A 26,581-nucleotide genomic window follows, 5' to 3' on the forward strand; every position below is an offset into this window, starting at 1 on the left:
ACTCTCTCTCCCCCCCCCCACTCTCTCTCTCTCTCTCCCCCCCCCACTCTCTCTCCCCCCCCCACTCTCTCTCTCTCTCTCCCCCCCCCCACTCTCTCTCCCCCCCCCCCACTCTCTCTCTCTCTCCCCCCCCACTCTCTCTCTCTCCCCCCCCCCCACTCTCTCTCTCTCTCTCTCCCCCCCCCCCACTCTCTCTCTCTCTCCCCCCCCCCACTCTCTCTCTCTCTCTCTCCTCCCCCCCCCACTCTCTCTCTCTCTCCCCCCCCCCCACTCTCTCTCTCCCCCCCCCCCCACTCTCTCTCTCTCTCTCCCCCCCCCCCCCCCACACTCTCTCTCTCTCTCTCTCTCTCCTCCTCCCCCCCCCACTCTCTCTCTCTCTCCCTCTCTCTAACGGTTTTCACTCACCGGACTCTCAGGCTTCTGATGACGACTCATCCGGGCCCCCGGGCCGGCAGGGAAGTGCATCGCCCGCCGATTCAGCGCCGCCATCGATTGCTCCGGGCAACGGCTGGCAGCGCCTGACCCGCCCCACTCCGTCCTGGCCCCGCCTCCTGGCCTGTGCCGCCTGACTCCGCCCCCTGGCCGTGTCGCTCTGGCCCCGCCCCCTGTCCTGACCCGCCCATGCTCCATCCTGGCCCCGCCCCCTGGCCTGTGCTGCCTGACTCCGCCCCCTGGCCGTGTCGCTCTGGCCCCGCCCCCTGTCCTGACCCGCCCTGACTCCGCCCCCTGTCTGACCCTCCCTGGCCCCGCCTCTCCCCTGCCTAGCCCCGCCCCCTGTCTGAGCCGCTCTGGCCTCGCCCCCTGTAATTGGCATCACGGAGACATGGCTCCAGGGTGACCAAGGCTGGGAACTCAACATCCAGGGCTATTCAACATTTAGGAAAGATAGACAGAGAGGAAAAGGAGGTGGCGTAGCATTGCTGGTTAAAGAGGAAATTAACGCAATTGTAAGGAAGGACATTAGCCTGGATGATGTAGAATCTGTATGGGTGGAACTGCGGAATACCAAAGGGGCAGAAATCGGGAGTTGTGTACAGACCACCAAACAGTAGTAGTGAGGTTGGGGACAGCATCAAACATGAAATTAGGGATGCGTGCAATAAAGGTACAGCAGTTATCATGGGCGACTTTAATCTACATATAGATTGCGCTAACCAAACTGGTAGTAATACGGTGGAGGAGGATTTCCTGGAGTGTATTAGGGATGGTTTTTGAGACCAATATTTCGAGGAACCAACTAGAGAGCTCGCCATCCTAAACTGGGTGATGTGTAACAAGAAAGGACTAAGTAGCAATTTTGTTGTGTGAGGCCCCTTGGGGAAGAGTGACCATAATATTAAGATGGAGAGTGACACAGTTAATTCAGAGACTAGGATCCTGAACTTAAAGAAAGGTAACTTCGATGGTCTGAGGCGTGAATTGGCTAGAATAGACTGGCAAATGATACTTAGAGGGTTGACAGTGGATAGGCAATGGCAAACATTTAAATGTCACATGGATGAACTTCAACAATTGTACATCCCTGTCTGGAGTAAAAATAAAACGGGGAAGGTGGCTCAACTGTGGCTAACAAGGGAAATTAAGGATAGTGTTAAATCCAAGGAAGAGGCATATAAATTGGCCAGAAAAAGCAGCAAACCTGTGGACTGGGAGAAATTTAGAATTCAGCAGAGGAGGACAAAGGGTTTAATTAAGAGGGGGAAAATAGAGTACGAGAAGAAGCTTGCCGGGTACATAAAAACTGACTTCCAAAGCTTCGATAGATATGTGAAGAGAAAAAGATTAGTGAAGACAAATGTAGGTCCCTAGCAGTCGTATTCAGGTGAATTTATAATGGGGAACAAAGAAATGGCAGACCAATTGAACAAATACTTTGGTTTTGTCTTCACGAAGGAAGACACAAATAACCTTCCGGAAGTACTCGGCGACCAAGGGTCTAGTGAGAAGGAGGAACTGAAGGAAATCCTTATTAGGCGGGAAATTGTGTTAGGGAAATTGATGGAATTGAAGGCCGATAAATCTCCGGGACCTGATAGTCTGCATCCCAGAGTACTTAAGGAAGTGGCCCTAGAAATAGTGGATGCATTGGTGATCATTTTCCAACAGTCAATCGACTCGGGATCAGTTCCTATGGACTGGAGGGTAGCTAATGTAACACCACTTTTTAAAAAGGGAGGGAGAGAGAAAGCGGGTAATTATAGCCTGACATCAGTAGTGGGGAAAATGTTGATATCAATTATTAAGGATGAAATAGCAGCGCATTTGGAAAGCAGTGACAGGATCGGTCCAAGTCAGCATGGGTTTATGAAGGGGAAATCATGCTTGACAAATCTTCTGGAATTTTTTGAGGATGTAACTGGTAGAGTGAACAAGGGAGAACCAGTGGATGTGGTGTATTGGGACTTTTAAAAAGTTTTTGACAAGATCCCACACAAGAGATTGGTGTGCACAATCAAAGCACATAGTATTGGGGGTAATATACTGACATGAATAGAAAAGTGGTTGGCAGAAAGGAAGCAGAGAGTCGGGATAAACGAGTCCTCTTCGGAATGGCAGGCAGTGACTAGTGGGGTGCCGCAGGGCTCAGTGCTGGGACCCCAGCTCTTCACAATATACATCAATGATTTGGATGAAGGAATTGAGTGTAATATCTCCAAGTTTGCAGATGACACTAAACTGGGTGGCGGTGTGAGCTGTGAGGGGGATGCTAAGAGACTGCAGGGTGACTTAGACAGTTAGGTGAGTGGGCAAATGCATGGCTGATGCAGTATAATGTGGATAAACATGAGGTTATCCACTTTGGGTGCAAAAACGCGAAGACAGAATATTATCTGAATGGTGGCAGATTAGGAAAAGGGGAGGTGCAACAAGACCTGGGTGTCAAGTTTCATCAGTCATTGGAAGTTGGCATACAGGTACAGCAGGCGATAAAGAAGGCAAATGGTATGTTGGCCTTCATAGCTACGGGATTTGAGAATAGGAGCAGGGAGGTCTTACTGCAGTTGCAGTGCCTTGGTGAGGCCTCACCTGGAATATTGTGTTCAGTTTTGGTCTCCTAATTTGAGGAAGGACGTTCTTGCTATTGAGGGAGTGCAGCGAAGGTTCACCAGACTGATTCCCGGGATGGCAGGACTGACATATGAGGAGAAAATGGATCAACTGGGCCTTGAAACATTGGAGTTTAGAAGGATGAGAGGGGATCTCATAGAAACATATAAGATTCTGACGGGACGGGACAGGTTAGATGCGGGTAGATTGTTCCCGATGTTGGGGAAGTCCAGAATAAGGGGGGCAGTCTTAGGATAAGGGGGAGGCCATTTAGGACTGAGATGATGAGAAACTTCTTCACTCAGTGAGTTGTTAACCTGTGGAATTCCCTGCCGCAAAGAGTTGCTGATGCCAGTTCATTGGATATATTCAAGAGGGAGTTAGATATGACCCTTACAGCTAAGGGATCAAGGGGTATGGAGAAAAAGCAGGAAAGGGGTACTGAGGGAATGATCAGCCATGATCTTATTCAATGGTGGTGCAGGCTCGAACGGCCGAATAGCCTACTCCTGCACCTATTTTCTATGGTTCTATATTTCTATGAGCCGCTGTGGCCCCGCCCCCTGGCCTGAGCTGCTCTCGCCCCGCCCCCTGGCCTGAGCCGCTCTGACCCCGCCCACTGGCCTGAGCCGGTCTGGCCCCGCCTCTTCCCTGCCTGGCCCCGCGCCCTGGCCTGAGCCCTCTGGCCCCGCCTCCTGCCTGGCCCCGCCCCTGGCTTGAGCCGCTCTGGCCCCGCCCCCTGGCCTGAGCCCTCAGGCCTCGCTCCCCCAGCCTAGGCCTCTGGCCCCGCCCCCTGGCCTGATCCCTCTGGCCCCCCTGCTCCCTGCCTAGGCCTCTGGCCCAGCCCCCTGGCCTGAGCCGCTCTGACCCCGACCACTGGCCTGAGCCCTCTGGCCCTGCACCCTGGCCTGAGCCCTCTGGCCTCGCCCCCCCTGGACTGAGCCCTCTGGCCCTGCCCCCTGGCCTGCGCCCTCTGGCACTGCCCCCTGGCCTGAGCCCTTTGGCCTGCTCCCGCTGGCCTAAGCCGCTCTGGCCCAGCCCCCTGACCTGAGCCCTCTGGTACTGCTCCCCCCCCCCCCCCCCCCCGCCTTGCCTGAGCAGCTCTGGCCCCGCCCCCTGGCCTGAGTGGTCTGGCCCCGCCCCCTAGCCTGAGCGGTCTGGCACAGCCACCCCCTGTCCTAAGCCGCTCTGGCCCAGCCCCCTGGCCTGAGCCGCTCTGGCCCAGCCCCCTGGCCTGAGCCCTCTGGCCCCGCCCCTTGGCCGAAGCCGCTCTGGCCCAGCCCCCTGGCCTGAGCCTTCAGGCCCTGCCCCCCCCTGACCTGAGCAACTCTGGCCCCGTCCCTGGCCTAAGCCGCTCTGGTCCCGCCCCCTATCCTGAGCCCTCTGGCCCCGCCCTCTGTCCTGAGCCCTCTGGCTCCGCCCTCTGGCCTAGCCCCCTGGCCTGAGCCCTCTGGCCTGTCCCCGCTGGCCTAAGCAGCTCTGGCCCCGCCCACTGTCCTGAGCCCTCTGGCTCCGCCCCCTGGCCGAAGCCGCTCTGGCCCCGCCCCCTGGTCTGAGCCCTCTGGCCCCGCCCCCTGGGCTAAGCTGCTCTGGCCCTGCCCCCTGGCCTGAGCCCTCTGGCCCCAACCCTTGGCCTAAGCCGCTCTGGCCCCACCCCTGGCCTAAGCCACTCTGGCCCCGCTCCCTGGCCTGAGCCCTCTGGCCCTGCCCCATGGCCTTTGCCCTCGAGCTCCGTCCCCCGGCCTGAGCCCTCTGGCCCCGCCCCCAGTCCCGAGCCTTCTGACCCCGCCCCCTGTCCTGAGCCCTCTGGCTCCGCCCCCTGGCCGAAGCCGCTCTGGCCCCGCCCCCTGGCCTGAGCCCTCTGGCCCCGCCCCCTGGGCGAAGCTGCTCTGGCCCCGCCGCCTGGCCTGAGCCCTCTGGCTCCACCCCCTGGCCTGAGCCTTCTGGCCCCGCCCCCTGGCCTAAGCCGCTCTGGCCCCGCCCCCTGGCCTAAGCCGCTCTGGCCCCGCCCCTGGCCTAAGCCGCTCTGGCCCCGCTCCCTGGCCTAAGCCGCTCTGACCCCGCTCCCTGGCCTGAGCCCTCTGGCCCTGCCCCATGGCCTTTGCCCTCGAGCTCCGTCCCCTGGCCTGAGCCCTCTGGCCCCGCCCCCTGGGCTAAGCTGCTCTGGCCCCGCCCCCTGGCCTGAGCCCTCTGGCTCCACCCCCTGGCCTGAGCCTTCTGGCCCCGCCCCTGGCCTAAGCTGCTCTGGCCCCGCTCCCTGGCCTAAGCCGCTCTGGCCCCGCTCCCTGGCCTAAGCCGCTCTGGCCCCGCTCCCTGGCCTGAGCCCTCTGGCCCTGCCCCATGGCCTTTGCCCTCGAGCTCCGTCCCCTGGCCTGAGCCCTCTGGCCCCGCCCCATGGCCTTTGCCCTCGAGCTCCGTCCCCTGGCCTGAGCCCTCTGGCCCCGCCCCTAGTCTCGAGCCTTCTGACCCCGCCCCCTGGCCTGAGCCCTCTGGCCCCGCCCCCAGTCCCGAGCCTTCTGACCCCGCCCCCTGGCCTGAACCCTCTGGCCACGCCCCCTGGCCTGAGCCACCTGGAGCCGCCCCCTGGCCTGAGCTCTCTAGCCCCGCCCCCTGGCCTGCAACGGAAGCCCCGCACACCCCTGTCTCCAGCCGGCAATGGTTGTTCCCGGGCATTGAACACACCCCGCGGACACTGAATGGTTGATGCCGCGCAAGCGCTGTTTGCAGGCGCGGAAATACCCAGAACAGCGTCCGGGAGAGAGACAGAGACAGAGAGAGAGAGAGGTGTGCGACCGGGTAATGGGGGAACTGGGTAATAGAGGGACCGGGTAATGGGGGAACTGGGTAATAGTGGGACCTGGGTAATGGGGGAACTGGGTAATAGTGGGACCGGGTAATGGGGGAACTGGGTAATGGGGGAACTGGGTAATAGTGGGACCTGGGTAATGGGGGAACTGGGTAATGGGGGAACTGGGTAATAGTGGGACCGGGTAATGGGGGAACTGGGTAATAGTGGGACCGGGTAATGGGGGAACTGGGTAATAGTGGGACCTGGGTAATGGGGGAACTGGGTAATGGGGGAACTGGGTAATAGTGGGACCTGGGTAATGGGGGAACTGGGTAATAGTGGGACCGGGTAATGGGGGAACTGGGTAATAGTGGGACCTGGGTAATGGGGGAACTGGGTAATAGTGGGACCTGGGTAATGGGGGAACTGGGTAATAGTGGGACCGGGTAATGGGGGAACTGGGTAATAGTGGGACCTGGGTAATGGGGGAACTGGGTAATAGTGGGACCGGGTAATGGGGGAACTGGGTAATAGTGGGACCTGGGTAATGGGGGAACTGGGTAATAGTGGGACCGGGTAATGGGGGAACTGGGTAATAGTGGGACCTGGGTAATGGGGGAACTGGGTAATAGTGGGACCGGGTAATGGGGGAACTGGGTAATAGTGGGACCTGGGTAATGGGGGAACTGGGTAATAGTGGGACCGGGTAATGGGGGAACTGGGTAATAGTGGGACCTGGGTAATGGGGGAACTGGGTAATGGGGGAACTGGGTAATAGTGGGACCGGGTAATGGGGGAACTGGGTAATGGGGGAACTGGGTAATGGGGGAACTGGGTAATAGTGGGACCGGGTAATGGGGGAACTGGGTAATAGTGGGACCTGGGTAATGGGGGAACTGGGTAATAGTGGGACCGGGTAATGGGGGAACTGGGTAATAGTGGGACCTGGGTAATGGGGGAACTGGGTAATGGGGGAACTGGGTAATGGGGGAACTGGGTAATAGTGGGACCGGGTAATGGGGGAACTGGGTAATGGGGGAACTGGGTAATGGGGGAACTGGGTAATAGTGGGACCTGGGTAATGGGGGACCGGGTAATAGTGGGACCTGGGTAATAGTGGGACCTGGGTAATGGGGGAACTGGGTAATAGTGGGACCTGGGTAATGGGGGAACTGGGTAATAGTGGGACCTGGGTAATGGGGGAACTGGGTAATAGTGGGACTGGGTAATGGGGGAACTGGGTAATAGTGAGACCTGGGTAATGGGGGAACTGGGTAATAGTGGGACCGGGTAATGGGGGAACTGGGTAATAGTGGGACCGGGTAATGGGGGAACTGGGTAATGGGGGAACTGGGTAATAGTGGGACCGGGTAATGGGGGAACTGGGTAATGGGGGAACTGGGTAATGGGGGAACTGGGTAATAGTGGGACCGGGTAATGGGGGACCGGGTAATAGTGGGACCTGGGTAATAGTGGGACCTGGGTAATGGGGGAACTGGGTAATGGGGGACCTGGGTAATGGGGGAACTGGGTAATAGTGGGACCGGATAATGGGGGAACTGGGTAATAGTGGGACCTGGGTAATGGGGGAACTGGGTAATAGTGAGACCTGGGTAATGGGGGAACTGGGTAATAGTGGGACCTGGGTAATGGGGGAACTGGGTAATAGTGGGACCTGGGTAATGGGGGAACTGGGTAATAGTGAGACCTGGGTAATGGGGGAACTGGGTAATGGGGGACCTGGGTAATGGGGGAACTGGGTAATAGTGGGACCGGATAATGGGGGAACTGGGTAATAGTGGGACCTGGGTAATGGGGGAACTGGGTAATAGTGGGACCGGGTAATGGGGGAACTGGGTAATGGGGGAACTCGGTAATAGTGGGACCGGATAATGGGGGAACTGGGTAATAGTGGGACCTGGGTAATGGGGGAACTGGGTAATAGTGGGACCTGGGTAATGGGGGAACCGGGTAATAGTGGGACCTGGGTAATGGGGGAACTGGGTAATAGTGGGACCTGGGTAATGGGGGAACTGGGTAATAGTGGGACCTGGGTAATGGGGGAACTGGGTAATAGTGGGACCTGGGTAATGGGGGAACTGGGTAATAGTGGGACCGGATAATGGGGGAACTGGGTAATAGTGGGACCTGGGTAATGGGGGAACTGGGTAATAGTGGGACCGGATAATGGGGGAACTGGGTAATAGTGGGACCAGGTAATGGGGGAACTGGGTAATAGTGGGACCTGGGTAATAGTGGGACCTGGGTAATGGGGGAACTGGGTAATAGTGGGACCAGGTAATGGGGGAACTGGGTAATGGGGGAACTGGGTAATAGTGGGACCAGGTAATGGGGGAACTGGGTAATAGTGGGACCTGGGTAATGGGGGAACTGGGTAATAGTGGGACCTGGGTAATGGGGGAACTGGGTAATAGTGGGACCGGGTAATGGGGGAACTGGGTAATGGGGGAACTGGGTAATAGTGGGACCAGGTAATGGGGGAACTGGGTAATAGTGGGACCAGGTAATGGGGGAACTGGGTAATAGTGGGACCTGGGTAATGGGGGAACTGGGTAATAGTGGGACCTGGGTAATGGGGGAACTGGGTAATAGTGGGACCGGGTAATGGGGGAACTGGGTAATGGGGGAACTGGGTAATAGTGGGACCGGGTAATGGGGGAACTGGGTAATAGTGGGACCTGGGTAATGGGGGAACTGGGTAATAGTGGGACCGGGTAATGGGGGAACTGGGTAATGGGGGAACTGGGTAATAGTGGGACCGGGTAATAGTGGGACCTGGGTAATGGGGGAACTGGGTAATAGTGGGACCGGGTAATGGGGGAACTGGGTAATGGGGGAACTGGGTAATAGTGGGACCTGGGTAATAGTGCGACCTGGGTAATGGGGGAACTGGGTAATGGGGGAACTGGGTAATAGTGGGACCTGGGTAATGGGGGAACTGGGTAATAGTGGGACCGGGTAATGGGGGAACTGGGTAATAGTGGGACCTGGGTAATGGGGGAACTGGGTAATAGTGAGACCTGGGTAATGGGGGAACTGGGTAATAGTGGGACCTGGGTAATGGGGGAACTGGGTAATAGTGGGACCTGGGTAATGGGGGAACTGGGTAATAGTGGGACCTGGGTAATGGGGGAACTGGGTAATAGTGGGACCGGGTAATGGGGGACCGGGTAATGGGGGAACTGGGTAATAGTGGGACCTGGGTAATGGGGGAACTGGGTAATGGGGGAACTGGGTAATAGTGGGACCTGGGTAATAGTGGGACCTGGGTAATGGGGGAACTGGGTAATGGGGGAACTGGGTAATAGTGGGACCTGGGTAATGGGGGAACTGGGTAATAGTGGGACCGGGTAATGGGGGAACTGGGTAATAGTGGGACCTGGGTAATGGGGGAACTGGGTAATAGTGGGACCAGGTAATGGGGGAACTGGGTAATAGTGGGACCAGGTAATGGGGGAACTGGGTAATAGTGGGACCTGGGTAATGGGGGAACTGGGTAATGGGGGAACTGGGTAATAGTGGGACCGGGTAATGGGGGAACTGGGTAATAGTGGGACCTGGGTAATGGGGGAACTGGGTAATAGTGGGACCAGGTAATGGGGGAACTGGGTAATAGTGAGACCAGGTAATGGGGGAACTGGGTAATAGTGCGACCAGGTAATAGTGGGACCTGGGTAATGGGGGAACTGGGTAATAGTGGGACCGGGTAATGGGGAACTGGGTAATAGTGGGACCTGGGTAATGGGGGAACTGGGTAATGGGGGAACTGGGTAATAGTGGGACCTGGGTAATAGTGGGACCTGGGTAATAGTGGGACCTGGGTAATAGTGGGACCTGGGTAATGGGGGAACTGGGTAATAGTGGGACCAGGGTAATGGGGGAACTGGGTAATAGTGGGACCTGGGTAATGGGGGAACTGGGTAATAGTGGGACCAGGTAATGGGGGAACTGGGTAATAGTGGGACCTGGGTAATGGGGGAACTGGGTAATAGTGGGACTGGGTAATAGTGGGACCTGGGTAATGGGGAACTGGGTAATGGGGGAACTGGGTAATACTGGGACCTGGGTAATGGGGGAACTGGGTAATAGTGGGACCAGGCTAATGGGGGAACTGGGTAATAGTGGGACCTGGGTAATGGGGGAACTGGGTAATAGTGGGACCAGGTAATGGGGGAACTGGGTAATAGTGGGACCTGGGTAATGGGGGAACTGGGTAATAGTGGGACCTGGGTAATAGTGGGACCGGGTAATGGGGAACTGGGTAATGGGGGAACTGGGTAATACTGGGTAATGGGGGAACTGGGTAATAGTGGGACCAGGTAATGGGGGAACTGGGTAATGGGGAACTGGGTAATGGGGGAACTGGGTAATGGGGAACTGGGTAATGGGGGAACTGGGTAATGGGGGAACTGGGTAATTGGGGGACCTGGGTAATGGGGGAACTGGGTAATTGGGGGACCTGGGTAATGGGGGAACTGGGTAATAGAGGGACCTGGGTAATGGGGGAACTGGGTAATGGGGGAACTGGGTAATGGGGGACCTGGGTAATGGGGGACCTGGGTAATGGGGGAACTGGGTAATAGAGGGACCTGGGTAATGGGGAACTGGGTAATGGGGGAACTGGGTAATGGGGGAACTGGGTAATAGTGGGACCTGGGTAATGGGGGAACTGGGTAATAGTGGGACCTGGGTAATGGGGGAACTGGGTAATAGTGGGACCGGGTAATGGGGGAACTGGGTAATGGGGGAACTGGGTAATGGGGGAACTGGGTAATAGTGGGACCGGGTAATGGGGGACCGGGTAATAGTGGGACCTGGGTAATAGTGGGACCTGGGTAATGGGGGAACTGGGTAATGGGGGACCTGGGTAATGGGGGAACTGGGTAATAGTGGGACCGGATAATGGGGGAACTGGGTAATAGTGGGACCTGGGTAATGGGGGAACTGGGTAATAGTGAGACCTGGGTAATGGGGGAACTGGGTAATAGTGGGACCTGGGTAATGGGGGAACTGGGTAATAGTGGGACCTGGGTAATGGGGGAACTGGGTAATAGTGAGACCTGGGTAATGGGGGAACTGGGTAATGGGGGACCTGGGTAATGGGGGAACTGGGTAATAGTGGGACCGGATAATGGGGGAACTGGGTAATAGTGGGACCTGGGTAATGGGGGAACTGGGTAATAGTGGGACCGGGTAATGGGGGAACTGGGTAATGGGGGAACTGGGTAATAGTGGGACCGGATAATGGGGGAACTGGGTAATAGTGGGACCTGGGTAATGGGGGAACTGGGTAATAGTGGGACCTGGGTAATGGGGGAACCGGGTAATAGTGGGACCTGGGTAATGGGGGAACTGGGTAATAGTGGGACCTGGGTAATGGGGGAACTGGGTAATAGTGGGACCTGGGTAATGGGGGAACTGGGTAATAGTGGGACCGGATAATGGGGGAACTGGGTAATAGTGGGACCTGGGTAATGGGGGAACTGGGTAATAGTGGGACCGGATAATGGGGGAACTGGGTAATAGTGGGACCTGGGTAATGGGGGAACTGGGTAATAGTGGGACCAGGTAATGGGGGAACTGGGTAATAGTGGGACCTGGGTAATAGTGGGACCTGGGTAATGGGGGAACTGGGTAATAGTGGGACCAGGTAATGGGGGAACTGGGTAATGGGGGAACTGGGTAATAGTGGGACCAGGTAATGGGGGAACTGGGTAATAGTGGGACCTGGGTAATGGGGGAACTGGGTAATAGTGGGACCTGGGTAATGGGGGAACTGGGTAATAGTGGGACCGGGTAATGGGGGAACTGGGTAATGGGGGAACTGGGTAATAGTGGGACCAGGTAATGGGGGAACTGGGTAATAGTGGGACCAGGTAATGGGGGAACTGGGTAATAGTGGGACCTGGGTAATGGGGGAACTGGGTAATAGTGGGACCTGGGTAATGGGGGAACTGGGTAATAGTGGGACCGGGTAATGGGGGAACTGGGTAATGGGGGAACTGGGTAATAGTGGGACCGGGTAATGGGGGAACTGGGTAATAGTGGGACCTGGGTAATGGGGGAACTGGGTAATAGTGGGACCGGGTAATGGGGGAACTGGGTAATGGGGGAACTGGGTAATAGTGGGACCGGGTAATAGTGGGACCTGGGTAATGGGGGAACTGGGTAATGGGGGAACTGGGTAATAGTGGGACCTGGGTAATAGTGCGACCTGGGTAATGGGGGAACTGGGTAATGGGGGAACTGGGTAATAGTGGGACCTGGGTAATGGGGGAACTGGGTAATAGTGGGACCGGGTAATGGGGGAACTGGGTAATAGTGGGACCTGGGTAATGGGGGAACTGGGTAATAGTGAGACCTGGGTAATGGGGGAACTGGGTAATAGTGGGACCTGGGTAATGGGGGAACTGGGTAATAGTGGGACCTGGGTAATGGGGGAACTGGGTAATAGTGGGACCTGGGTAATGGGGGAACTGGGTAATAGTGGGACCGGGTAATGGGGGACCGGGTAATGGGGGAACTGGGTAATAGTGGGACCTGGGTAATGGGGGAACTGGGTAATGGGGGAACTGGGTAATAGTGGGACCTGGGTAATAGTGGGACCTGGGTAATGGGGGAACTGGGTAATGGGGGAACTGGGTAATAGTGGGACCTGGGTAATGGGGGAACTGGGTAATAGTGGGACCGGGTAATGGGGGAACTGGGTAATAGTGGGACCTGGGTAATGGGGGAACTGGGTAATAGTGGGACCAGGTAATGGGGGAACTGGGTAATAGTGGGACCAGGTAATGGGGGAACTGGGTAATAGTGGGACCTGGGTAATGGGGGAACTGGGTAATGGGGGAACTGGGTAATAGTGGGACCGGGTAATGGGGGAACTGGGTAATAGTGGGACCTGGGTAATGGGGGAACTGGGTAATAGTGGGACCAGGTAATGGGGGAACTGGGTAATAGTGAGACCAGGTAATGGGGGAACTGGGTAATAGTGCGACCAGGTAATAGTGGGACCTGGGTAATGGGGGAACTGGGTAATAGTGGGACCGGGTAATGGGGAACTGGGTAATAGTGGGACCTGGGTAATGGGGGAACTGGGTAATGGGGGAACTGGGTAATAGTGGGACCTGGGTAATAGTGGGACCTGGGTAATAGTGGGACCTGGGTAATAGTGGGACCTGGGTAATGGGGGAACTGGGTAATAGTGGGACCAGGGTAATGGGGGAACTGGGTAATAGTGGGACCTGGGTAATGGGGGAACTGGGTAATAGTGGGACCAGGTAATGGGGGAACTGGGTAATAGTGGGACCTGGGTAATGGGGGAACTGGGTAATAGTGGGACTGGGTAATAGTGGGACCGGGTAATGGGGAACTGGGTAATGGGGGAACTGGGTAATACTGGGACCTGGGTAATGGGGGAACTGGGTAATAGTGGGACCAGGCTAATGGGGGAACTGGGTAATAGTGGGACCTGGGTAATGGGGGAACTGGGTAATAGTGGGACCAGGTAATGGGGGAACTGGGTAATAGTGGGACCTGGGTAATGGGGGAACTGGGTAATAGTGGGACCTGGGTAATAGTGGGACCGGGTAATGGGGAACTGGGTAATGGGGGAACTGGGTAATACTGGGTAATGGGGGAACTGGGTAATAGTGGGACCAGGTAATGGGGGAACTGGGTAATGGGGAACTGGGTAATGGGGGAACTGGGTAATGGGGAACTGGGTAATGGGGGAACTGGGTAATGGGGGAACTGGGTAATTGGGGGACCTGGGTAATGGGGGAACTGGGTAATTGGGGGACCTGGGTAATGGGGGAACTGGGTAATAGAGGGACCTGGGTAATGGGGGAACTGGGTAATGGGGGAACTGGGTAATGGGGGACCTGGGTAATGGGGGAACTGGGTAATAGAGGGACCTGGGTAATGGGGAACTGGGTAATGGGGGAACTGGGAGTGGGACCTGGGTAATGGGGGAACTGGGTAATAGTGGGACCTGGGTAATGGGGGAACTGGGTAATTGGGGGACCTGGGTAATGGGGGAACTGGATAATAGAGGGACCTGGGTAATGGGGAACTGGGTAATGGGGGAACTGGGTAATACTGGGACCTGGGTAATGGTGGAACTGGGTAATAGTGGGACCAGGTAATGGGGGAACGGGTAATAGAGGGACCTGGGTAATGGGGAACTGGGTAGTGGGGGAACTGGGTAATGGGGGAACTGGGTAATGGGGGAACTGGGTAATAGTGGGACCTGGGTAATAGTGGGACCTGGGTAACGGGGGAACTGGGTAATAGTGGTACCTGGGTAATGGTGGAACTGGGTAATAGTGGGAACTGGGTAATAGAGGGACCTGGGTATTGGAGGGACCTGGGTATTGGAGGGACCTGGGTATTGGAGGGACCTGGGTATTAGAGGGACCTGGGTATTAGAGGGACCTGGGTATTAGAGGGACCTGGGTATTAGAGGGACCTGGGTATTAGAGGGACCTGGGTAATGGGGGAACTGGGTAATAGTGGGACCTGGGTAACAGTGGGACCTGGGTAACAGTGGGACCTGGGTAATAGTGGGACCTGGGTAATGGGGGAACTGGGTAACAGTGGGACCTGGGTAATGGGGGAACTGGGTAATAGTGGGACCTGGGTAAATGGGGGAACTGGGTAATAGTGGGACCTGGGTAATGGGGGAACTGGGTAATAGTGGGACCTGGGTAATGGGGGAACTGGGTAATAGTGGGACCGGGTAATGGGGGACCGGGTAATAGTGGGACCTGGGTAATGGGGGAACTGGGTAATAGTGGGACCTGGGTAATGGGGGAACTGGGTAATAGTGCGACCTGGGTAATGGGGGAACTGGGTAATTGTGGGACCTGGGTAATGGGGGAACTGGGTAATAGTGGGACCTGGGTAATGGGGGAACTGGGTAATGGGGGAACTGGGTAATAGTGGGACCTGGGTAATGGGGGAACTGGGTAATAGTGGGACCTGGGTAATGGGGGAACTGGGTAATAGTGGGACCTGGGTAATGGGGGAACTGGGTAATGGGGGAACTGGGTAATAGTGGGACCTGGGTAATGGGGGAACTGGGTAATAGTGGGACCTGGGTAATGGGGGAACTGGGTAATAGTGAGACCTGGGTAATGGGGGAACTGGGTAATAGTGGGACCTGGGTAATGGGGGAACTGGGTAATAGTGGGACCTGGGTAATGGGGGAACTGGGTAATAGTGGGACCTGGGTAATGGGGGAACTGGGTAATAGTGGGACCTGGGTAATGGGGGAACTGGGTAATAGTGGGACCTGGGTAATGGGGGAACTGGGTAATAGTGGGACCGGGTAATGGGGGAACTGGGTAATAGTGGGACCTGGGTAATGGGGGAACTGGGTAATAGTGGGACCAGGTAATGGGGGAACTGGGTAATAGTGGGACCAGGTCATGGGGGAACTGGGTAATAGTGGGACCTGGGTAATGGGGGAACTGGGTAATGGGGGAACTGGGTAATAGTGGGACCGGGTAATGGGGGAACTGGGTAATAGTGGGACCTGGGTAATGGGGGAACTGGGTAATAGTGGGAAAAGGTAATGGGGGAACTGGGTAATAGTGAGACCAGGTAATGGGGGAACTGGGTAATAGTGCGACCAGGTAATAGTGGGACCTGGGTAATGGGGGAACTGGGTAATAGTGGGACCGGGTAATGGGGAACTGGGTAATAGTGGGACCTGGGTAATGGGGGAACTGGGTAATGGGGGAACTGGGTAATAGTGGGACCTGGGTAATAGTGGGACCTGGGTAATGGGGGAACTGGGTAATAGTGGGACCAGGGTAATGGGGGAACTGGGTAATAGTGGGACCTGGGTAATGGGGGAACTGGGTAATAGTGGGACCAGGTAATGGGGGAACTGGGTAATAGTGGGACCTGGGTAATGGGGGAACTGGGTAATAGTGGGACTGGGTAATAGTGGGACCGGGTAATGGGGGAACTGGGTAATAGTGGGACCTGGGTAATGGGGGAACTGGGTAATAGTGGGACCGGGTAATGGGGAACTGGGTAATGGGGGAACTGGGTAATACTGGGTAATGGGGGAACTGGGTAATAGTGGGACCAGGTAATGGGGGAACTGGGTAATGGGGAACTGGGTAATGGGGGAACTGGGTAATGGGGGAACTGGGTAATGGGGGAACTGGGTAATGGGGGAACTGGGTAATTGGGGGACCTGGGTAATGGGGGAACTGGGTAATTGGGGGACCTGGGTAATGGGGGAACTGGGTAATAGAGGGACCTGGGTAATGGGGGAACTGGGTAATTGGGGGACTTGGGTAATGGGGGAACTGGGTAATGGGGGAACTGGGTAATAGAGGGACCTGGGTAATTGGGGGACCTGGGTAATTGGGGGACCTGGGTAATGGGGGAACTGGGTAATTGGGGAACTGGGTAATAGAGGGACCTGGGTAATGGGGAACTGGGTAATGGGGGAACTGGGAGTGGGACCTGGGTAATGGGGGAACTGGGTAATAGTGGGACCTGGGTAATGGGGGAACTGGGTAAATGGGGGACCTGGGTAATGGGGGAACTGGATAATAGAGGGACCTGGGTAATGGGGAACTGGGTAATGGGGGAACTGGGTAATACTGGGACCTGGGTAATGGGGGAACTGGGTAATAGTGGGACCAGGTAATGGGGGAACGGGTAATAGAGGGACCTGGGTAATGGGGAACTGGGTAATGGGGGAACTGGGTAATGGGGGAACTGGGTAATGGGGGAACTGGGTAATGGGGGAACTGGGTAATAGTGGGACCTGGGTAACGGGGGAACTGGGTAATAGTGGTACCTGGGTAATGGTGGAACTGGGTAATAGTGGGAACTGGGTAATAGTGGGAACTGGGTATTGGAGGGACCTGGGTATTAGAGGGACCTGGGTATTAGAGGGACCTGGGTAATGGGGGAACTGGGTAATAGTGGGACCTGGGTAATAGTGGGACCTGGGTAATAGTGGGACCTGGGTAACAGTGGGACCTGGGTAATAGTGGGACCTGGGTAATGGGGGAACTGGGTAATAGTGGGACCGGGTAATGGGGGAACTGGGTAACAGTGGGACCTGGGTAATGGGGGAACTGGGTAATAGTGGGACCTGGGTAATAGTGGGACCTGGGTAATGGGGGAACTGGGTAATAGTGCGACCTGGGTAATAGTGGGACCTGGGTAATAGTGGGACCTGGGTAATAGTGGGACCTGGGTAATGGGGGAACTGGGTAATAGTGGGACCGGGTAATGGGGGAACTGGGTAATGGGGGAACTGGGAGTGGGACCTGGGTAATGGGGGAACTGGGTAATAGTGGGACCTGGGTAATGGGGGAACTGGGTAATAGTGCGACCTGGGTAATGGGGGACCTGGGTAATGGGGGAACTGGGTAATAGTGGGACCTGGGTAATGGGGGACCTGGGTAATGGGGGAACTGGGTAATAGTGGGACCTGGGTAATGGGGGACCTGGGTAATGGGGGACCTGGGTAATGGGGGAACTGGGTAATAGTGGGAACTGGGTAATGGGGGATTTGGGTAATGGGGGAACTGGGTAATAGTGGGAACTGGGTAATAGTGGGAACTGGGTAATGGGGGACCTGGGTAATGGGGGACCTGGGTAATAGTGGGAACTGGGTAATGGGGGAACTGGGTAATGGGGGAACTGGGTAATGGGGGAACTGGGTAATGGGGGAACTGGGTAATGGGGGAACTGGGTAATGGAGGAACTGGGTAATAGTGCGAACTGGGTAATAGTGGGACCTGGGTAATGGGGGAACTGGGTAATAGTGGGACCTGGGTAATGGGGGACCTGGGTAATAGTGGGACCTGGGTAATGGGGGAACTGGGTAATGGGGAAACTGGGTAATAGTGGGACCTGGGTAATGGGGGACCTGGGTAATGGGGGAACTGGGTAATAGTGGGACCTGGGTAATGTGGGACCTGGGTAATGTGGGACCTGGGTAATGTGGGACCTGGGTAATGTGGGACCTGGGTAATGTGGGACCTGGGTAATGTGGGACCTGGGTAATGTGGGACCTGGGTAATGTGGGACCTGGGTAATGTGGGACCTGGGTAATGTGGGACCTGGGTAATGTGGGACCTGGGTAATGTGGGACCTGGGTAATGTGGGACCTGGGTAATGTGGGACCTGGGTAATGTGGGACCTGGGTAATGTGGGACCTGGGTAATGTGGGACCTGGGTAATGTGGGACCTGGGTAATGTGGGACCTGGGTAATGTGAGACCTGGGTAATGTGGGACCTGGGTAATGTGGGACCTGGGTAATGTGGGACCTGGGTAATGTGGGACCTGGGTAATGTGGGACCTGGGTAATGGGGGACCTGGGTAATGGGGGACCTGGGTAATGGGGGACCTGGGTAATGGGGGAACTGGGTAATGTGGGACCTGGGTAATGGAACTGGGTAATAGTGGGACCTGGGTAATGGGGGACCTGGGTAATGGGGGAACTGGGTAATAGTGGGACCTGGGTAATGGGGGAACTGGGTAATAGAGGGACCTGGGTAATGGGGGAACTGGGTAATAGTGGGACCTGGGTAATGGGGGAACTGGGTAATAGTGGGACCTGGGTAATGGGGGAACTGGGTAATAGTGGGACCTGGGTAATAGAGGGAACTGGGTAATAGGGGGAACTGGGTAATAGTGGGACCTGGGTAATAGTGGGATCTGGGTAATAGTGGGACCTGGGTAATAGAGGGAACTGGGTAATAGAGGGACCTGGGTAATGGGGGAACTGGGTAATCGTGGGACCTGGGTAATGGGGGAACTGGGTAATAGTGGGACCTGGGTAATGGGGGAACTGGGTAATAGTGCGACCTGGGTAATGGGGGACCTGGGTAATGGGGGACCTGGGTAATGGGGGACCTGGGTAATAGGGGACCTGCGTAATGGGGGACCTGGGTAATAGTGGGACCTGGGTAATAGGGGGAACTGGGTAATGGGGGAACTGGGTAATGGGGGAACTGGGTAATGAGGGACCTGGGTAATGGGGGAACTGGGTAATAGTGCGACCTGGGTAATGGGGGAACTGGGTAATAGTACGACCTGGGTAATGGGGCACCTGGGTAATGGGGGAACTGGGTAATAGTGGGACCTGGGTAATAGTGGGACCTGGGTAATAGTGGGACCTGGGTAATGGGGGAACTGGGTAATGGGGGACCTGGGTAATGGGGGAACTGGGTAATAGTGGGAACTGGGTAATAGTGGGACCTGGGTAATAGTGGGACCTGGGTAATAGTGGGACCTGTGTAATAGTGGGACCTGGGTAATAGAGAGAACTGGGTAATGGGGGACCTGGGTAATGGGGGAACTGGGTAATAGTGCGACCTGGGTAATGGGGGAACTGGGTAATGGGGGAACTGGGTAATAGTGCGACCTGGGTAATGGGGGAACTGGGTAATAGTGCGACCTGGGTAATAGGGGAACTGGGTAATAGTGGGACCTGGGTAATGGGGGAACTGGGTAATAGTGGGACCTGGGTAATGGGGGAACTGGGTAATGGGGGACCTGGGTAATGGGGGAACTGGGTAATAGTGGGACCTGGGTAATGGGGGAACTGGGTAATAGTGGGACCTGGGTAATGGGGGAACTGGGTAATAGTGGGACCTGGGTAATGGGGGAACTGGGTAATAGTGCGACCTGGGTAATGGGGGACCTGGGTAATGGGGGACCTGGGTAATGGGGGACCTGGGTAATGGGTGACCTGGGTAATGGGGGAACTGGGTAATAGTGGGACCTGGGTAATGGGGGACCTGGGTAATGGGGGACCTGGGTAATGGGGGACCTGGGTAATGGGGGACCTGGGTAATGGGGGACCTGGGTAATGGGGGACCTGGGTAATGGGGGAACTGGGTAATGGGGGAACTGGGTAATGGGGGACCTGGGTAATGGGGGAACTGGGTAATAGTGCAACCTGGGTAATGGGGGAACTGGGTAATAGTGCGACCTGGGTAATGGGGCACCTGGGTAATGGGGGAACTGGGTAATAGTGGGACCTGGGTAATAGTGGGACCTGAGTAATGGTGGAACTGGGTAATAGTGGGACTTGGGTAATGGGGGAACTGGGTAATAGAGAGAACTGGGTAATGGGGGACCTGGGTAATGGGGGAACTGGGTAATAGTGCGACCTGGGTAATGGGGGAACTCGGTAATGGGGGAACTGGGTAATAGTGCGACCTGGGTAATGGGGGAACTGGGTAATCGTGCGACCTGGGTAATAGGGGAACTGGGTAATAGTGGGACCTGGGTAATGGGGGACCTGGGTAATGGGGGACCTGGGTAATGGGGGAACTGGGTAATAGTGGGACCTGGGTAATGGGGGAACTGGGTAATAGTGGCACCTGGGTAATGGGGGAACTGGGTAATAGTGGGACCTGAGTAATGGGGGACCTGGGTAATGGGGGACCTGGGTAATGGGGGACCTGGGTAATGGGGGACCTGGGTAATGGGGGACCTGGGTAATGGGGGACCTGGGTAATGGGGGACCTGGGTAATGGGGGACCTGGGTAATGGGGGACCTGGGTAATGGGGGACCTGGGTAATGGGGGACCTGGGTAATAGTGGGACCTGGGTAATGGGGGAACTGGGTAATTGAGGGAACTGGGTAATAGTGCGACCTGGGTAATGGGGGAACTGGGTAATAGTGCGACCTGGGTAATGGGGGAACTGGGTAATAGAGGGAACTGGGTAAAGGGGGACCTGGGTAATGGGGGAACTGGGTAATAGTGGGAACTGGGTAATGGGGGAACTGGGTAATGGGAGAACTGGCTAATAGTGGGACCTGGGTAATAGTGGGACCTGGGTAATGGGGGAACTGGGTAATAGTGGGACTTGGGTAATGGGGGAACTGGGTAATAGAGGGAACTGGGTAATGGGGGACCTGGGTAATGGGGGAACTGGGTAATAGTGTGACCTGGGTAATAGTGTGACCTGGGTAATAGTGTGACCTGGGTAATGGGGGAACTGGGTAATGGGGGAACTGGGTAATAGTGGGACCTGGGTAATAGGGGAACTGGGTAATAGTGGGACCTGGGTAATGGGGGAACTGGGTAATAGTGGGACCTGGGTAATGGGGGAACTGGGTAATGGGGGACCTGGGTAATGGGGGAACTGGGTAATAGTGGGACCTGGGTCATGGGGGAACTGAGTAATAGTGGGACCTGGGTAATGGGGGAACTGGGTAATGGGGAAACTGGGTAATAGTGGGACCTGGGTAATGGGGGACCTGGGTAATGGGGGAACTGGGTAATAGTGGGACCTGGGTAATGTGGGATCTGGGTAATGGGGGACCTGGGTAATGGGGGACCTGGGTAATGGGGGACCTGGGTAATGGGGGACCTGGGTAATGGGGGACCTGGGTAATGGGGGAACTCGGTAATGGGGGACCTGGGTAATGGGGGACCTGGGTAATGGGGGACCTGGGTAATGGGGGACCTGGGTAATGGGGGACCTGGGTAATGGGGGACCTGGGTAATGGGGGAACTGGGTAATGGGGGAACTGGGTAATAGTGGGACCTGGGTTATGGGGGACCTGGGTAATGGGGGAACTGGGTAATGGGGGAACTGGGTAATAGTGCGACCTGGGTAATGGGGGAACTGGGTAATAGTGCGACCTGGGTAATGGGGGAACTGGGTAATAGTGGGACCTGGGTAATGGGGGACCTGGGTAATAGAGGGACCTGGGTAATGGAGGAACTGGGTAATGGGGGAACTGGTTAATAGTGGGACCTGGGTAATGGGGGAACTGGGTAATAGTGGGACCTGGGTAATGGGGGAACTGGGTAATGGGGGACCTGGGTAATGGGGGAACTGGGTAATAGTGGGACCTGGGTAATGGGGGAACTGGGTAATGGGGGAACTGGGTAATAGTGGGACCTGGGTAATAGTGGAACTGGGTAATAGTGGGCCCTGGGTAATGGGGGAACTGGGTAATAGTGGGACCTGGGTAATGGGGGAACTGGGTAATAGTGGGACCTGGGTAATGGGGGAACTGGGTAATGGGGGAACTGGGTAGTAGTGGGACCTGGGTAATGGGGGAACTGGGTAATAGTGGGAACTGGGTAATGGGGGAACTGGGTAATGGGGGAACTGGGTAATGGGGGACCTGGGTAATGGGGGAACTGGGTAATAGTGCGACCTGGGTAATGGGGGAACTGGGTAATAGTGCGACCTGGGTAATGGGGGACCTGGGTAATGGGGGACCTGGGTAATGGGGGAACTGGGTAATGGGGGAACTGGGTAATAGTGGGACCTGGGTAATGGGGGAACTGGGTAATAGTGGGACCTGGGTAATAGTGGGACCTGGGTAATAGTGGGACCTGGGTAATGGGAACTGGGTAATGGGGGACCTGCGTAATGGGGGACCTGCGTAATGGGGGACCTGCGTAATGGGGGACCTGGGTAATGGGGGACCTGGGTAATGGGGGAACTGGGTAATAGTGGGACCTGGGTAATGGGGGAACTGGATAATAGTGGGACCTGGGTAATGGGGGACCTGGGTAATGGGGGACCTGGGTAATGGGGGAGCTGGGTAATGGGGGACCTGGGTAATGGGAGAACTGGGTAATAGTGGGACCTGGGTAATGGGGGAACTGGGTAATAGTGCGACCTGGGTAATGGGGGAACTGGGTAATAGTGCGACCTGGGTAATGGGGGAACTGGGTAATAGTGCGACCTGGGTAATGTGGGAACTGGGTAATAGTGCGACCTGGGTAATAGTGTGACCTGGGTAATAGTGGGACCTGGGTAATGGGGGAACTGGGAGTGGGACCTGGGTAATGGGGGAACTGGGTAATAGAGGGACCTGGGTAATGGGGGAACTGGGTAATAGTGGGACCTGGGTAATGGGGGAACTGGGTAATAGTGGGACCTGGGTAATAGTGGGACCTGGGTAATCGAGGGACCTGGGTAATAGTGGGACCTGGGTAATAGTGGGACCTGGGTAATAGTGGGACCTGGGTAATAGTGGGACCTGGGTAATAGTGGGACCTGGGTAATAGTGGGACCTGGGTAATAGTGGGACCTGGGTAATAGTGGGACCTGGGTAATAGTGGGACCTGGGTAATAGTGGGACCTGGGTAATAGTGGGACCTGGGTAATGGGGGAACTGGGTAATGGGGGAACTGGGTAATAGTGGGACCTGGGTAATGGGTGAACTGGGTAATAGTGGGACCTGGGTAATGGGGGAACTGGGTAATAGTGGGACCGGGTAATGGGGGAACTGGGTAATGGGGGAACTGGGAGTGGGACCTGGGTAATGGGGGAACTGGGTAATGGGGGAACTGGGTAATAGTGGGACCTGGGTAATGGGGGAACTGGGTAATAGTGCGACCTGGGTAATGGGGGACCTGGGTAATGGGGGAACTGGGTAATAGTGGGACCTGGGTAATGGGGGTCCTGGGTAATAGTGGGAACTGGGTAATAGTGGGAACTGGGTAATAGTGGGAACTGGGTAATGGGGGAACTGGGTAATGGGGGACCTGGGTAATGGGGGAACTGGGTAATAGTGCGACCTGTGTAATGGGGGAACTGGGTAATGGGGGAACTGGGTAATAGTGCGACCTGGGTAATGGGGGAACTGGGTAATAGTGGGACCTGGGTAATGGGGGAACTGGGTAATAGTGGGACCTGGGTAATGGGGGAACTGGGTAATAGTGGGACCTGGGTAATGGGGGAACTGGGTAATAGTGGGACCTGGGTAATGGGGGACCTGGGTAATGGGGGACCTGGGTAATGGGGGAACTGGGTAATAGTGGGAACTGGGTAATGGGGGAACTTGGTAATGGGGGACCTGGGTAATGGGGGACCTGGGTAATGGGGGAACTGGGTAATAGTGCGACCTGGGTAATGGGGGAACTGGGTAATGGGGGAACTGGGTAATAGTGCGACCTGGGTAATGGGGGAACTGGGTAATAGTGGGACCTGGGTAATAGTGGGACCTGGGTAATGGGGGAACTGGGTAATAGTGGGACCTGGGTAATGGGGGAACTGGGTAATAGTGGGACTTGGGTAATGGGGGAACTGGGTAATAGAGGGAACTGGGTAATGGGGGACCTGGGTAATGGGGGAACTGGGTAATAGTGCGACCTGGGTAATGGGGGAACTGGGTAATGGGGGAACTGGGTAATAGTGCGACCTGGGTAATGGGGGAACTGGGTAATAGTGGGACCTGGGCAATAGGGGAACTGGGTAATAGTGGGACCTGGGTAATGGGGGAACTGGGTAATAGTGGGACTTGGGTAATGGGGGAACTGGGTAATAGAGGGAACTGGGTAATGGGGGACCTGGGTAATGGGGGAACTGGGTAATAGTGCGACCTGGGTAATGGGGGAAATGGGTAATGGGGGAACTGGGTAATAGTGCGACCTGGGTAATGGGGGAACTGGGTAATAGTGGGACCTGGGTAATAGGGGAACTGGGTAATAGTGGTACCTGGGTAATGGGGTACCTGGATAATGGGGGAACTGGGTAATAGTGGGACCTGGGTAATGGGGGAACTGGGTAATGGGGGACCTGGGTAATGGAACTGGGTAATAGTGGGACCTGGGTAATGGGGGACCTGGGTAATGGGGGACCTGGGTAATAGTGGGACCTGGGTAATAGAGGGAACTGGGTAATAGAGGGACCTGGGTAATAGAGGGACCTGGGTAATGGGGGATCTGGGTAATAGTGGGACCTGGGTAATAGTGGGACCTGGGTAATAGTGGGACCTGGGTAATGGGGGAACTGGGTAATAGTGGGACCTGGGTAATGGGGGAACTGGGTAATAGTGGGACCTGGGTAATGGGGGAACTGGGTAATGGGGGAACTGGGTAATAGTGGGACCTGGGTAATAGAGGGAACTGGGTAATAGAGGGACCTGGGTAATAGAGGGACCTGGGTAATGGGGGAACTGGGTAATAGTGGGACCTGGGTAATAGTGGGACCTGGGTAATAGTGGGACCTGGGTAATGGGGGAACTGGGTAATAGTGGGACCTGGGTAATAGTGGGACCTGGGTAATGGGGGAAATGGGTAATAGTGGGACCTGGGTAATAGAGGGAACTGGGTAATAGAGGGACCTGGGTAATAGAGGGACCTGGGTAATGGGGGAACTGGGTAATAGTGGGACCTGGGTAATAGTGGGACCTGGGTAATAGTGGGACCTGGGTAATGAGGGAACTGGGTAATAGTGGGACCTGGGAAATAGTGGGACCTGGGTAATGGGGGAAATGGGTAATAGTGGGACCTGGGTAATGGGGGACCTGGGTAATGGGGGACCTGGGTAATGGGGGACCTGGGTAATTGTGGGACCTGGGTAATGGTGGAACTGGGCAATAGTGGGACCGGGTAATGGGGGAACTGGGTAATGGGGGGAACTGGGAGTGGGACCTGGGTAATGGGGTAACTGGGTAATAGTGGGACCTGGGTAATGGGGGAACTGGGTAATAGTGCGACCTGGGTAATGGGGGAACTGGGTAATGGGGGAACTGGGAGTGGGACCTAGGTAATGGGGGAACTGGGTAATAGTGGGACCTGGGTAATGGGGGAACTGTGTAATAGTGGGACCTGGGTAATGAGGGAACTGGGTAATAGTGGGACCTGGGTAATAGTGCGACCTGGGTAATGCGGGAACTGGGTAATTGGGGGAACTGGGTAATAGGGGGACCTGGGTAATGGGGGAACTGGGTAATAGTGCGACCTGGGTAATGGGGGAACTGGGAGTGGGACCTGGGTAATGGGGGAACTGGGAGTGGGACCTGGGTAATGGGGGAACTGGCAGTGGGACCTGGGTAATGGGGGAACTGGGTAATAGTGGGACCTGGGTAATGGGGGAACTGGGAGTTGGACCTGGGTAATGGGGGAACTGGGTAATAGTGGGACCTGGGTAATGGGGGAACTGGGTAATAGTGGGACCTGGGTAATGGGGGAACTGGGAGTGGGACCTGGGTAATAGTGGGACCTGGGTAATAGTGGGACCTGGGTAATGGGGGAACTGGGTAATAGTGGGACCTGGGTAATGGGGGAACTGGGTAATAGTGGGACCTGGGTAATAGTGGGACCTGGGTAATAGTGCGACCTGGGTAATGGGGGAACTGGGTAATGGGAGAACTGGCTAATAGTGGGACCTGGGTAATAGTGGGACCTGGGTAATGGGGGAACTGGGTAATAGTGGGACTTGGGTAATGGGGGAACTGGGTAATAGAGGGAACTGGGTAATGGGGGACCTGGGTAATGGGGGAACTGGGTAATAGTGTGACCTGGGTAATAGTGTGACCTGGGTAATAGTGTGACCTGGGTAATGGGGGAACTGGGTAATGGGGGAACTGGGTAATAGTGGGACCTGGGTAATAGGGGAACTGGGTAATAGTGGGACCTGGGTAATGGGGGAACTGGGTAATAGTGGGACCTGGGTAATGGGGGAACTGGGTAATGGGGGACCTGGGTAATGGGGGAACTGGGTAATAGTGGGACCTGGGTCATGGGGGAACTGAGTAATGGGGAAACTGGGTAATAGTGGGACCTGGGTAATGGGGGACCTGGGTAATGGGGGAACTGGGTAATAGTGGGACCTGGGTAATGTGGGATCTGGGTAATGGGGGACCTGGGTAATGGGGGACCTGGGTAATGGGGGACCTGGGTAATGGGGGACCTGGGTAATGGGGGACCTGGGTAATGGGGGACCTGGGTAATGGGGGACCTGGGTAATGGGGGACC

General features: G+C 56.0%; 2 protein-coding genes across 3 annotated transcripts in view; both read left to right on the forward strand.

Moving 5' to 3' along the window:
• LOC139240294 (uncharacterized) overlaps window positions 1-838 on the forward strand; it is a 1,785-nt gene extending 947 nt beyond the window's left edge. The window contains exon 2 of the mRNA XM_070868757.1: window positions 456-838. Within this exon, the coding sequence (XP_070724858.1) occupies window positions 456-838 (383 nt within the window). The remainder of the gene's footprint in view (window positions 1-455) is intronic.
• Window positions 839-5,733: 4,895 nt separating this feature from the next.
• The window catches only part of pafah1b3 (platelet-activating factor acetylhydrolase, isoform Ib, gamma subunit), a 59,167-nt gene continuing 38,319 nt past the window's right edge, over window positions 5,734-26,581 (forward strand). The window contains exon 1 of one of the 2 annotated variants that reach the window (XM_070868921.1): window positions 5,734-5,832. The gene's annotated coding sequence lies outside the window, so the exon portion shown is untranslated. Of the gene's footprint in view, window positions 5,845-26,581 lie in introns of both variants that reach the window. The other variant, XM_070868922.1, reaches the window with a different exon arrangement.

This window comes from Pristiophorus japonicus, chromosome 31 (assembly GCF_044704955.1).
Source record: "Pristiophorus japonicus isolate sPriJap1 chromosome 31, sPriJap1.hap1, whole genome shotgun sequence".
Taxonomy (NCBI): Eukaryota; Metazoa; Chordata; class Chondrichthyes; family Pristiophoridae; genus Pristiophorus; species Pristiophorus japonicus.